Source organism: Takifugu rubripes, chromosome 8 (genome assembly GCF_901000725.2).
Source record: "Takifugu rubripes chromosome 8, fTakRub1.2, whole genome shotgun sequence".
NCBI classification, from domain to species: domain Eukaryota; kingdom Metazoa; phylum Chordata; class Actinopteri; order Tetraodontiformes; family Tetraodontidae; genus Takifugu; species Takifugu rubripes.
The window spans coordinates 1,071,860-1,086,275 of record NC_042292.1 but is presented as its reverse complement, the minus strand read 5'-3'; the positions used below and the strand labels follow the sequence as shown (position 1 = coordinate 1,086,275).

The following is a 14,416-nucleotide window of genomic DNA, read 5'->3' as shown; positions in this document are numbered from 1 at the left end:
AATTACTCCCAGTATTTTGAGGCAAACATGAAAACATGCAGCCAACTCCAAATCTTTCTTCCAACATTTTTATGAAAGAGACACTTAATTACTGTATATGCTTTGGATAATGGACTGATATCTGAAATTGGACTTCTTCATTTCTTTTATTAAAGAATGGCATGGATTCTAGGCTGTGTTCTGCACATGCATCCTGTATCCCAGCTCTGCTTCATGGCCACAGGCCTGTCACCGGCAGCCACAGCCTTTATTCACTGGCATGATTAAATCACAGTTTAGTGTTAAAGCCTTGTGAGCCTCAGTCCGACTGGTATTTGAACAAATGCTGAGAGTTTTCTACTTGGTTATTCTGGTTACTCAGGCTTTTAATTAAAAAAAAAAAAAAAAAAAAAAAACGGGCACAAACCTTGATAAAACGCACACAGACCACTTCACCACTTACCGCCCCCTCCTGTAATCTTTTATCATCAAATAATAAATCTTAGTGTGTTTCTAAAACATCAGACCAGGGACGCTACAGTTAATGTCAAATTTTAAAAGAAAGTGCCGCAGCACTAGACAACTTCTAACCAATAAATGGCTTTCGGTGCGTGTTCTTAATCATCACTGTGTTGGGAATGGAAATTTATATTAGGTGAACAGCCCATAGGTCGCAAAGTGGGGCTAAAGCACTGTCCGTCATGTCAGTTATATAAAGCCTAAGGAGACATTGTCATATTAATTTTCATTACTTCATGATTTCCTTAGTAAAACATTCAGGAGTGAGTAAGTGCATGTAATCCATCTACTTACTGGCCAAAGAGAATGTTTTAGCATTATTCTGGAAAGTACAGTATTGCTACAGATACCACTCGGGTCTTACGGTATAATGGCATTGCTTTTGTTTTCTGTGTCGTTTTAACTGAGTAAGAGAAGGATTGTCTTATGGTCATGATACATTAACCTGTAAGACATTACACTGAGGCTCTGTAAGCAAAAGTGCCAGAGTAGCTGGGAAAGGCAAGAAAAGGTGAGCAGACTGTTCCAGGTGTCTTGACAACAACAGAAGATGTGATCCCAAAATGTTTCCTAGATGAGGGTTGAAGGGTTGAACCAAGACATTTGAGACACCAATAGAAAGGCTTTTTGTGTGATGCCTACTAGCTTTATCATACAACATAAAAAGGGATGCACGGGTGTGAAAAGCAGTTGTTCCATGGACAACGGTTCTAACGCTTGCTCTGGGACTCCAGAAGTGCAGTCCACAGCCTTCAGACTAAAACTGTTTCTCAAGCACTACAGTTAATGTAAATCATTTCAATTTGGAAGCCTCACTTTGAGAGTATACTTAAAATTGAAATGTAGCAGCACATATCAAACAGGTCTCACTTTACTCACCCTCGCAGATAGTAAAGTCCATTTCCTCCATGGAATCATCCTCATCCTCCGAGACAGTAAGGGTCAAGATGCAGGTTTCCCCACACTCTGCATCCAAAGGAAGCAGGAATCCAGAACCTCCCTTCTGGGCCACAACACTCCCAGTCCATAAGGTAATGAAGACCTCTACCCCACTAACAAGAGCGGATCAGACAGTGGGAGGTGATGGTGTTTCAAATTGTTCTGGACTGGCTTGGAGAGATGATTGGTAAGGTGAAGTCACATTTCGTCTGGCACCATGTGGATTGTGAATGGCCTGATTAAATTAGGTACCACCTTTTTGGTCACCATCGGGAGGGGGAAATCTCAGGTGGAGAACCACACTTGATAGGTGGGAGCAGGTGTGCAGCAGCGGTTAGAGGTGACAGAAGAGCATCCCACAGGATGACAGAGGATTGAGAGCTCACAGCCATGTCCTATAGTAGCAGACAATGAAGGCCAAGACATACGTGAAAGAAACCTCCTTCTCTTGTGCTAGAAGTAGCAGTGATTGACAGCCATGCACATTTATACATTGAAAAGGTGAGAGACTAGTAGCAGAGCAGACCGTGGAGTTGCAGTCATATTGAACTCACAGTAGTTGAGATGAACAGGAAGAGGGGTTCTTGGAGGCCATGCACCACAGCGCTACTTCCAGTTCTTGGTTCAAACGTCAATGCTCTTCATCGGTCTGGAGATTGAACTCAGACAATAGACTGGTAATGGATCCCAGTGTTTTGAAGGAAGTTTTACAAACTGGGGTCTACGGTCTGACACCACATCACCTGTGTGGCCATGCAGGCGGAGCAGGACCAACCGAACAGTCTCCAGGTTCAGCAAGTATACTCCACGCTCACATTGTGATCAGTCCACACAAGAAAAGGCTCCTTGTACCATCCAACCAATGGCATGTCTGCCACAGCATAATATGCTTATGGTGTCACTCATTGCCTCTTGGGGATAATTCAAGTGTTTTTTCTGATTCTGAGTGTGCTGGTGCGCATAAAAATTATGTAGAATCAAGAGGCAAAGAACTTCCAGCTCAAAGCACACTTTGAGAGGTAAAGACAGGTTCTGTTACGTACAGCACAGACTTTTTGTATTCCAAGCACGTTCATGAAATGTTGTTCTGTAGGCATTACATTTATGTGCCTCTTCCAAATGAAAGTGGTCTTTCAGGTCACAAAAACAATGAAGTCCAGTTCAAAAGTAATTGGTAACTTTCTGAAATCCTCAAAATGAGTGTTTTCATCAGTATGAAATGGTTTGACGTACACCATTTTGGTGTCTGTGGTGATTTAATGAATCATAAATTTTACAATTTTTGCAATCCAGTAGAAAACAAGGGGAAAAAAGCAGATACTGCAGCATGTAACTATCTGCTCACTGCAGATGGGCAACTTTGTCCAAATGTCAAGTGTAAGATAGTTATGCCTACAGCATTAGCTTACAATGTATAAGGATAAAAATAAATGTAAGTCTATCAGAGAGAAGTGACAGAAAAGTTTAAAATAAGTTGTATTCCAACAGAGAGAATATTACACGTGCAAGTTTTGTGGTGAGTGAATTAATAGCCATGAAGCTGAAACCTCACGCCGAAGGAGAGTTCGTGAAGGAGTGCCTCGTAGCCGCTGCTGAGGCGCTCACGCCGGACAAAGTAAAATTGTTTCAAAGCGTGATTTTTTTTTAGTGGATAACTACTGAACTAAGACATATATTGTTATGATTCCAGTGGCTAACGGTATGTTTTTATGGTCAAGGAATCTAAATATGTAGTCAAAGTATATGTGGGACTAATATTTATGGTGGAAAGCACAATATGCCAGGAATTGTTGCACTTGGCGGAGGTCTGCGCTCTCCGAGTGCTTTCTAGTTGTTATTATTATTGTCTTTATCTTTCTTTATTTTCATTTATTTTCCTGATTATCTTGTTGTATTGCAGTTTTTGTGAGTAGAGGCCTCGAACAGGCCCTTACGGGTCTCTTGCCTCAACTCTGCACCTCTTTTTTTATTGTTTTGTATGATCATGTAAACATATTTTACTTGTTTGTCATTTTATTCAATTTTTTTTGGTGATTTTATATGCATGTGTGCTAAATAAATAATTCAATTTCAAATGCAGCAATCATGAGACTTAGTAACACAGTGGTTATAGAATTTTCTTTTTGTCTTTTTTTTGCATCCCTAGGTATGTGTTCATAATAGTATGGCCCTCGGAGGACTTTATAAAAATTGAAATGGCCCTCGATATGAAAAAGGTTCCCCACCCCTGGTCTAGACCTTGAAATGCAATGAAATGTTTTTACTTAGATATTCTGCACACATGCCAACTTTTCCAAATAATTGTTTTGTTTTTGATAATGTGATTTTAGAATACAAAGTTTATGTTTTATGAATTAAATTGCTGGAAACAGTGCTGATACTATAGTTTTTTGGGTTTTAAAAAGCATCTGAACACATGACAGAAAAATTAACCCATTGACTGAAGTGCAAATGGGCAGAAAGGAGTGTTTTCGCATAAGACTCAGATAACAATTTGGATGCTAGAGAAGTGTAACTGTATGTGGTAAAGTGCTGTTTGATTGCAGTCCAATTGTAAAGTAGCACAATTTAATGGCTTGTGTAAAACAGGGCTGCTTGCATCCATTAATGAGAATTTTCCCACTGTGCTGCCAACTGGTCAAGTAAAAAGCCTGTAACCAGAACGGTATATTTGATCAGACTGCGTGGTATAAAAAGCATCCATCCCTGGTTAGGAGGGGGAAACAGCAGGTTTAATGTACAGTATACATTTTAATAAATACACTAAAATAAAATGATAAAACATTTCATGAAATATTAGGAGCACATTTGAATCAGCCTGAGTCAAAAGCCAGAGAAAAAAATGAAGTCTTCAGCAATTATTTGAGGCTGCACAGATGAATGCGATACCATGCAGTGGGAGCTTCTTTGGACATGTTCAGGTGAATAGTTTTGGAGGATCTACAAAAGTTATTGTTATGTTTTTTTCTTCCAGCACTTTAGACAGGAAGCGCAGATTAGAATAGGTCTAATGTCAGCAAAATGAGTTTACATCCACCTTTTTCATTTTGATTTTTTGGGACATTGTTCTGTGTTTGGAAGCTGTTGGAAAGTGGCATGAAGATGTGCATTGACTAAAACAAGAAATACTGAGTCACCTGATTCAAAACCCCACCTTGAAGACTAAATGAGAGAATGCTGTCTGAGGACCAGTGTGCGGGCTACAGTTTATGTACAATTTCAAATGGTATGAACAACAACCGTAGATATATTGTGTTTCAACCTGGTGCCACAGACTGCCATGTTATTACAGAACAATTGAAAGTTAAAAGGAAACTGTTACATCACATCAATTGTATTTTTTTATTGGCATTTATAAAAGATTTGGAGAATATTCCCTGACCATTTTAGTTTAATCCTGTAATCATATTACTCAATGTAGCAAATTATGCAATGAATGGTATTTTTTTCTTACTTTACCTTTAGATTTCTAAGACAGCATGAGATGGTTTGAGCCAGATGTCTGTTCTAGGGATTCCCTTCCCCTGTTTCTAGACACCAGACTAATGCTGTGTGTGTGTGTGTGTGTGTGTGTGTGTGTGTGTGTGTGTGTGTGTGTGTGTGTGTGTGTGTGTGTGTGTGTGTGTGTGAGAGAGAGAGAGAGAGAGAGAGAGCAATTTTGTTCAAACAACTTCTGGACTGGGATTTCTCTATTTTGTTTAAATGTTTCTCAAACTCAGGATTTAAATTCACGAAAGGAAAAGGGTTTGCAATTAAATGTCTTAATGATGTAATTATTTATTTTTTACAAATACTGTTTATTTTTAACATTGGAGATCTCACCCAGGTCTGGAGGACTGTGGGCGTTCCCGTTTTAATAAAAACTTCCTGGACAGCAATGTCACTCTTCTATAAAACTATGTCCTATTGGTTCATTATCAGATCTCTGCTCTGTTTCATCCAATCACTTCGTGATGACCGATAAATGGGCGGGACTTCCGTAAGCGCTAACGCTTCAGCGCCTCAACCGCTGGTCTAAAGGACTGAAGCGCTTTAGTTGCTACATGAACTAGTTCAGTACCGGGTTCAGTCAGATTTATGCTTTAAAAGTGAAACACATTAACATACACGGGAGGTCAGTGTCGTTTTTCTTTTTAACTCCAACAAAGGTTATCTGATATTGTCGCTCGTATACGCTAAATGCTCTGCTCACTTGACTTTCACAAACTGCTAGACTTTGATGTCTAGTTTTTCTTTTATTATTTCGCATGTGATAGTCAATACTGCGTGTATACCATTTCTCAGTAATAAAATAATTAAAAGCAGAATTCATGTATTTATTGTCATCACTTTTAGATCATTTTACTGTGCCCTTTACTACCCTTGTAATTACAGCCTGTGTAATGAAGTAATGATAATGTAATGACGTCATTATTATCACCTTCCTTTGAAGCAACATATTCAATCAATAATTTTATAGTATATTAAGCTGGGAACAATCCCTTGTCCACTTCTTCTTTCACAACTGTAGGACACTCCTTACAGCAAATTCATAGTTTTGGTCGTCCATTCATATTATTACTCTTATTTTTCTATCTTTTTCCGATGAAGACGATGACTGTCTCGAACCTGTCCTTTGCTGCCTCTGGTTTCCTGGGTATCTACCATGTCGGTGCTGCAGAGGCTTTCCTCCGCCACGGAGACAAGCTGCTGGTGTCCCTGAGGGCCTGTGCGGGGGCATCAGCGGGGGCCATGGTAGCTGCTGTGATGGTCACTGCTCCTGACAAATTACAGGTAGAGCGCTCATCTTCTCGCTGGTCCCTCAGAGCAGTAAAGCTAAAAAAAATGACTGGATAAACTTGCTGCTGCTGTAGAAAGTCTTTTTCCACTACAATCTGAATTGAATAATGCAATTTTAATTAGGTGCAAACTTATTGATCTTCCAATCAAAACAGGATAAATACCCTAGAAGCTAATTTAGTTGTTCGATGGTATTATGTACGGTATATACTTTGAGAGTCCAAAACTGCTTGTATGTGGCTCTTCACATACCTTCACACAATAAAATGTGTATGATTTAATGATGTAATGATACAGCTGGCTGTTCCTTAGATTTAGTGTTTCTACTCTGAAATTTAAACTGCAAAGTAGGCTACAGAGAGTGCTGGTAATAATGGGCCAGATTCACCAATATGTTCTTAAGAATCTTCTTAGATTCTTTCTTAAGTTGTTCTTAAGAAGTTCCTTAAGAAAACCCTACGTCGGATTCACCAACGCGTTCGTAAACCCCAGAATTGTTCGCAGTTGTGTTCTTAGATTGATGAATGCCATCTGTTCGTAAGTTGAAAGCGCGTGCCAGGTGAGTCTAATTAACATACGATTAGCATAAGTCACCGCCCACCAATGCCCATAAAAGGAACTGCAGCAGGACCTGTAGACAGAGCAAAAAGCAGCAAAATGCCCAAAGCTTGCCTCTCCACGGCTGATTTCTGACGCCGTGTTGAACAATCAAGAAAGGATGGCTAACATGCTTGATAAAATTGCCTCAACCCTGATGACTATAGCCAACACGCTTAAAGAAATCAACGAGAATGTAAAAAAAAAATAAGAATGTAAAAAGAATAAAAACGTGTAAAAGCTGTGCTCTGAAACCGGTCTCTCTTATTTTTTCTTTTTGAAGTGAATCAAGACTGTTAGACTAAAATTGTGACAATAATGCATTTTATTCACAAACGGGCAATTAATCGCGCTCGAACGTGAACCGCGTGCCTGCAGTCTGGCCCCATCATTGCGTCAGGACGCACATCCTCAAGGGGTTGTGGCTCTGTGTCCAAACACATCCAGCGCCCCTTTAAAATGCTGATGGTGCGTTCAATGGTGGAGCGACTGCGCGCATGCATCTGATTGAATAAAATTTCCTGTGGAGTCTAAGGGTTGGTCAGTGGTGTCAACAACCAGGGAGCCAGGGCATATCCTCGATCCCCTAATAAAATAAATCAAGATAAAATCAAATAAAAAGACAGTTTTGGCATGGTTTCCAATTTGGTTGATTAAAGTTAAGTCATTGGCACATTATACAAAAATAGGAAATAAATAAATATGACATAATTATCATTGTAATATGAAGAAAACACAACCATGCCAACATGTCGGCACTGAAATGTGCGTAAGAGTACTCCTGAGTGTTCGTAGGATTTGTTCTTACCTACGCATAAATCCAGGATAAGAAGAAATTGGTGAATGCCACAATCTTCGTAAAATGTTCGTAAATGGGACTTAAGAACAAATTTGTTCGTAAGAACGTTTCGTGAATCTGGCCCAATGTCCTCTGTCATACAAGCTGTGATAATAGCGTCTGATTTAAAGAAAAATTCAACATTCATGTTTGTCTCTGATGTTCTTTTTTCTCTTGGCAAAGTGACTTTTTGTTAACCATTTGTCAAACCGTGAATGTGCTGTAGGTAAGATGTAATACCTGAATTAGGATCAACAACAGGTTTTTTTTTTAAGTAACGAGAACAACAAACAGTTACAATAATCATTAATGCTGGATTCATAGTAAAACTTTCTGTTACAGATGACTAAACAGTTTGTCAATGAGCTGGCTGAGAGTGTGAGACATCGGAAGCTTGGAATGGTTGTACCTGGACCCAACTTGATGCTAACATTACGGTAATCATTCCACGGTGATAAAATCTGAAGACATGGCGTAGGCTTTCGTACAGAAGTCTTTAGTCTGTGTGGAGTTTTTATGATCTCCCAATGTCTGCATGGGTCCTCACCAGAAGCTGTATTGCTCTTGACCTGACTGTGGTTTTATTGTTTTGGTTGAATTTTTTGAACATTGTTTTATATTTGACAAAAGACGGCTTGTGTGAATTCTGTCCAGACAGTTGATGGAAGTGGTTTTACCCATTGACGCTCACCATCTGGCTACTGACCGTCTCCATGTTTCCATAACGAATCTCAAAAGTGGGAAGAACCATTTGGTGTCCAGGTTCACCTCCAGGGATGAGCTCATAATGGTACATGCCCCCACTCTCTAAACACAGGGATCTTACTTATACCTTAATTTCATAACACTGGCGCATACATGTAGCATTATTTCATATCCTTTGCTGTCCACATGTGCCATCTTGCTTCTTAATGATGCTTCATTTGTATCTTCACCAGGCCCTGTTAGCTAGCAGCTATGTGCCTGTCTATGCTGGACTTAAACCGGTGGAATTCATAGGAGAGGTAATGGCCTCATCCCATTATAATTGTTATTTATACCTTTATTTGAAAATTGAATAATCATCAAAATGTTTTTAGAATTCTGTTCTATGTGCAAGAGTCAGTTAAATCCAGAAACTCTTGTGTTTTGTTTTTGATTAAAAAGACACCAAAACGGATGCATGCTCGGATTTACATAGATAAAACAAACAAAAGTTAAGGCATATGCATATTAATGTAAGTTCTGATTAAACCTTTCAAATGTGTCTCTTTCAGTAGAAATGGATTGATGGGGGCTTCACTGACAGTCTTCCAGTTCTCCCAGTAGGCCGTACCATCACCGTCTCCCCCTTTGCTGGAATTCAGGATGTGTGTCCCCTCCACAGCGGCCAGTTCAACACACACCTCAGGCTGGCTAACATGAGCATGATGGTAAGAGATGGATGCTTTAATCAGAGCGATCAGGGGAAAATCAAACACAAACAACAGCTTGTCCTGTATTCGGGCACGTTATAGTTGTTATTCTACTCGGGATGGTGGTCGGGAAGATGGCAGTGACATCTGTGTGTTTAATTCCTCTTTAATATGCCAAAAAAATCCTCTTCTGATGTTTAAACCATTATCCGTCGCTCATCGTCGCACACTGACTTCCCTACAATCGTTAATCTCTAAATATGTTAATCTTAAGATTAATATGATTATCAAAGTACAAATTAATATTTTATTTACTGTTCAGCTTTTTTTTTTATGACAGACAACGGACAACCATTTAGAGTAGACTTTAGCTCTGGCCCCCTCATGAGAAGGGTCTGGGCTCAATTTTAATAGGAAAAACAACAAATGCGTCTTTAAAATTGAAAGAGATTCATTGAATTTGATGAAGCCAAAATACATCTTTAGTAGAAGAGGTGAAGTGCCGAATCTAGCATCAAGGTGGGGTCTGAAAGAGGAAGTCAAGAAAGAGGAAGTTTTCACATTTTCCAAACCATCCCATTCTGTACATTTCAGGGAGCAGCCTTTTTTTAAATGTTGTATGTATGACCCTCTATATCTATACATGCTTTGAAAAAGAAATGTATGTGATTGTATAATTTTTTGTGATTATTTTTAGCTCTCGGTGGACAATCTGAAACGCTTGCATCAAGCTCTGTTCCCACCACCCCCCAGCGTCATGCGGTTGTTATGTGAAGAAGGTTTCAGGGACACGGTGAGGTTCCTGAAGAGAGAGGCTTGGATGAGCTGACACTCTCCCGGAACCTCGGAGAATCGTTGAAGGAAGGGGATTTTTCCGCGCATGCCCTGAATTTAGAACTGTGCTTTTAGTTTTGTGTTACCTGATGCAACATTCTGAGGGCGAGTGCACAATCAACATCCTGCACGCCGTCGTCATGGGCGACGAACGCTCCCTCGGGACAGAACCGCCACGTCTGAGGTGCCGGATGCTTCCACGGGATCCGTCTGCTCGACAGGTGAACGCGTGCACTGTTGCACGGGTGTGAGAGCGGCTCCATCATGTTAAATAAGGTGTCTGTTTGTTTTAATCATATACGTTGAGATGAAAAACACAATTATGTGATTGGAAACTTTGATATTGACACACAGGCCAGTTTTTAGATGAGAATTAGCATCTGACCTTGATTTTTGGATGTCAGTGAAGTGTATTTAAATAACTTAGTTTATGTCCTCTGTTGGTTTTATGAACATGCAACTGTAGAAGCTGTTTCCTTTTCCTGTGAAAAGAATGTGCAAAGAAAAGAATCGTTTCTCATTAGAACAACTCATTGCCTCGTCTCATTCACCTGCAGCTAATTGACAGAATGCTAAAATATCAGCAATGAAAACCTCCCTTTAATCAAATGTGGCCTCTCAGACGCATCAAGAATTTATCATAAAGTGTTTGAGTCTAATAAGTTGGATTTTTAACAGGACGTTCACGTATTTCCTTGGATTGAGGGATCCAATTTTGATGTTGATTTGAGATCCTTCTGGAGGCGAAAGGTGCATTTGAAGACGCCGGCCTTCTGCTTCTTTTTCACCTGGATGTCTCTGCAGACACCAGTCGCGCCGCTGATGTTCTGATCCGGAGAACAGAGAGGAGTCAGTGACAGATGCTTCCTCTCCATCCCACAGGGAACAAACCTCTGCGTCTGACTTGTGATCCAACAGGTCAGGAAAGGATCATCCAGAACGTCCAGGGGATCAGCTGGATTCGACATCAAACTTTTAAATGTGGCAATGAGTCGTCAATCTTCTGCTCCTCCATCCCTTTTTATTCTTTCAGAAGAAATTCTGGAGTGTCTTCTTCATTGAAGTTCTAACTAAACACAAAATCCCTCATGTGTCCTCTTTAATCCAGCAGGTAATCTGCTTGTCGTGTGATCACTTTCAATGAGGCCCAGCTCCTCCACACTGAAGAGGTTGACAGCTAAAGCCATGTGTGAAACCGACACGCTCGTGCTGTAAAGGGACGGCTTCTCTGTCCAGCCCTCCAACCAGATGAGATGACCACCACCCCGTCTGGAGCCGGGCTAATAGTTTTAAGAACAAGGGAGAAGACTACTAATTCTTTTTTTAAATAAATGGTTTTATAAGCTGACAGTGATCAGGGGTCAGGTGGAATTCATCCTAACCTAACCTTTGTTGGATCGCAATATTCTCGTGTCACTGCCGATCAGCGTGTTCTCTGAATTAAGGCTTTAAGGAGAAACATGCCAATTTCAAAATGTATTTAGCAAATAGAATCGATTCAAGATACAAATAATACAGAGCTCCAGGCCAGTTCAAAACCCTACAATAACAGAGTCAATTGTCAGGGCATGAAGTCTGACAACCTAACTATCCCTTGACCCAGTCTTTTATAGAAACCCATAGGCAAATTATTGATGCTAATTCAGTCGAATGTTGTCTTCTGATTGGATGACCTCCTCTTCTCCTTCCAGTTCCATTGGATGCTGGCACAGTCCTTGTTCTCCGTTGTTTTTAACTGTTTCCCAGAGAGCCAGGTCAAAGTTCTGTCCAGTGTTACGATGTTTGTTTAACACTTTCAGCCTGACCGTTTCCCCTGATTACAATTAGCTAAACAACAGTCATGTCAAGGAAGGGTCAACTGACTAGTTATCTTCATGAGACTAGCTAATGATTATACTTTCCCTAACATCTAAACTAATTTTAACAGAAAACAGAAACATACAAAAAAAAGCAGACACAATTCTCTTCACCTTGGATGGTGACACCTACGTGATCCCAATAGAACTTCATCCATAAATGGAGTACGGGTAATCCACCTTATGAGGGGCCAGATTGCGTCAGAAATGAAAATCTCATCGAAACGAATCAGCATCTCATTGTAGGTGTTCAGAGAGGTCGTCAGTTTATAATAAATTTGCGCTGAATCATATGCAGCACGTTCAGCTGTCGGTATTTGTATTTGTTGGCTAAAAGTCCTGTAATGCTCAAACTCTTTCTACTCGTTTTCCTGCATTTTAAAAACTAAAAATTGCGGTCTGATGAGGGTGATGATGAAGATGCAGATGATATTCAATGCCGGGAACAGGTGAAGGTCAGAAGTGCAGCGTTTAATAAAGGCAGTTTAAAAGAATCCACACTTGGGTTCTTCAGTGTCTGAGACTTGTTTGTTCACCCAGTTGTGGCACTGGAATAAACAGGTTCTGATTCTAAGACAATGGCGACTTTATTGTGTTTTTAAAGTACCGTAAAGCAAATCTGGATGTCTCCAAATAGGGATATTGTTTTACATCTACAGCAACATTTGTTAGAAGACATCATCAGCTAAAGAAAAATAAAAAAAACACATAAAAAGTTCAAGCTTCTGGATCTCTCAACAATAAATGTATTTAGGCCTCAAAGTACACGTAAAGTATAGTTTAGTGTGGGCCCAGTCCTCTACTAGATGTAATATGAACCAGTAACATATTCATTTAACAGCCATTGAAAACAAATTCAGGGAAATAGGCTGCAAAGGGGATTTAGCTTTGACACTAAAGGCACAGGGAATGCTTCCCACATGGAGTATTACTTTAAAACAGAAAAGAAATAAATGCGATGCGTCTCACTGCTCCACACAGACCAACAGATTCAGTGAGTTTGTAGCAATACTGCAGCATATAAACATGTCAACATATCAGACCTGCATCACTGAAGTCCCAAGTACAGTAAATTTAAAATGGGATGCTTCAGATATTCCCTGAAACAGGGATAATAAAACAGCATCCATTCAGGGTTTTTTTGTATTTGCATCCTCTTTATTTCTCCCCCAGAGTCTTATAGTCTTCAAACTCCACCTGACCATGTTTTATTCAACCCCGCTGCTGTGCAGCAGCATCATAAAACACATTATGAACCCTGCAGTTTAACTAGCAAACAGATCAACATCTAAGAAACTGTGCTGCATAAACATGCGTGTCATATATCCTGCTACAGTTTCCTCGGAGGTGTTGCGCTCGCTCACCTGCTGACTGCGTTCGTAAAGCTCAATTAATGATTCCCTAAAATTAGTTTCCACTCGGGGTGGATCTACTCGTTTGGAAAATTCTGCCTCAGTAATGAAGCCACAGAGAAGCCTGTAACATGCCGACAGGCCGGCTCCAAATGCCGATTTACTAGTGCAGGTATGCAGCTGCTGACTTCAGGGTGTTCACCCTCCATAATGAAGTAAAATGAAGGGGGAAACGATGTTGACACGTGTGAAACATTAGATCCTGACGTGCAAACAAAAAGCAGGTGAGATTTACGTATGAGTTTCATGAAACACACCCCATAGGAGGGTGTTCTTTTGTGGTTTAAATGACCTCCGACCCTGCTGACCCCACTCTCCTCTTATACCAGCAGCTTGGACGATTAATGTATTTCTATGATATCTACCTCTCCTCTCTCCTCTCCCTCTCCTCTCCTCTCCTCACCTCCCCTCTCCTCTCCTCTCCTCTCCTCTCCTCTCCTCTCCTCTCCTCTCCTCTCCTCTCCTCTCCTCTCCTCTCCCCTCCCCTCTCCTCTCCTCTCCTCTCCTCACCTCTCCTCTCCTCTCCTCTCCTCACCTCTCCTGCTCTCTCCTCTCCTCACCTCCCCTCCCCCTCCCCTCCCCTCCCCCTCTCCTCTCCTCTCCTCTCCTCTCCTCTCCTCTCCTCTCCTCTCCTCCTCTCTCCTCTCCTCTCCTCTCCTCTACCCCCCCTACCCCCTACATGAGCCTGGTCCTGCTCAAGGTTTCTTCCTGTTAAAGGGGAGTTTTTCCTTGCCACTGTTGCTTGTTGGGGGTCAGGCCCTGGGATTCTGGAAAGCGCCTTGAAACAATTTTGATTGTAAAAGACACTATATAAATAAAGATTGAGTGATTGGTTGAAATTTCAGAAGTTTAGAGATTTTTCTTTATGCTCTTTCAGAGGTCAAAGGTAGAAATCACAGTCGGCCTTATTCCAGTTGCGCATTTGACGTGAACTCCTTGAATTAGGGCCACCGAGGGAGGGATGCAAGTGAAGGAATAATGAAAGGAATGCTGAATATCCAGTTAGGATTTAAAAATAACCATTAACTGCTATTTTGGAGTTCCCTGTCTCATTCAAGTCCACATGGACATGTAGTATGCAGAGGTCCGGGATCAAACCGGCAACCTTTTTAACACTGCCGTGACTACGGTACCACCACAAGCTCTGGACACATCAGACAACTGATGTGACAGTCAGAGAATTCTTCCATTCGTGAAGAAAACGTCCAGACAGGCCTGTGAGAAATGAGTCTTGCTAAAGTCTATAATCAAGCTAAATGATCCATAAAT

General features: G+C 40.8%; 1 protein-coding gene across 6 annotated transcripts; it reads left to right on the top strand.

Moving 5' to 3' along the window:
- Positions 1–5,422: 5,422 nt before the first annotated feature.
- Positions 5,423–11,227, top strand: pnpla4 (patatin-like phospholipase domain containing 4). 6 transcript variants are annotated; one of them, XR_003889366.1, is made up of 8 exons: positions 5,423–5,551; positions 6,028–6,210; positions 7,994–8,088; positions 8,306–8,441; positions 8,590–8,655; positions 8,911–9,063; positions 9,743–10,100; positions 10,762–11,227. XR_003889366.1 is itself a non-coding variant. In XM_029840885.1 (8 exons), the coding sequence occupies exons 2-8, from the start codon at positions 6,031–6,033 to the stop codon at positions 9,967–9,969; spliced, it is 741 nt and encodes a 246-aa protein (XP_029696745.1). In that variant the 5' UTR covers positions 5,423–5,551; positions 6,028–6,030; the 3' UTR covers positions 9,970–10,410. The 6 variants fall into 6 exon arrangements, 2 of the variants coding, with proteins under 2 accessions (XP_029696745.1, XP_003977633.1); XR_003889367.1 differs by having other exon boundaries at positions 9,743–10,155; positions 10,988–11,227; XR_003889364.1 differs by having other exon boundaries at positions 9,743–10,155.
- Positions 11,228–14,416: the final 3,189 nt, after the last annotated feature.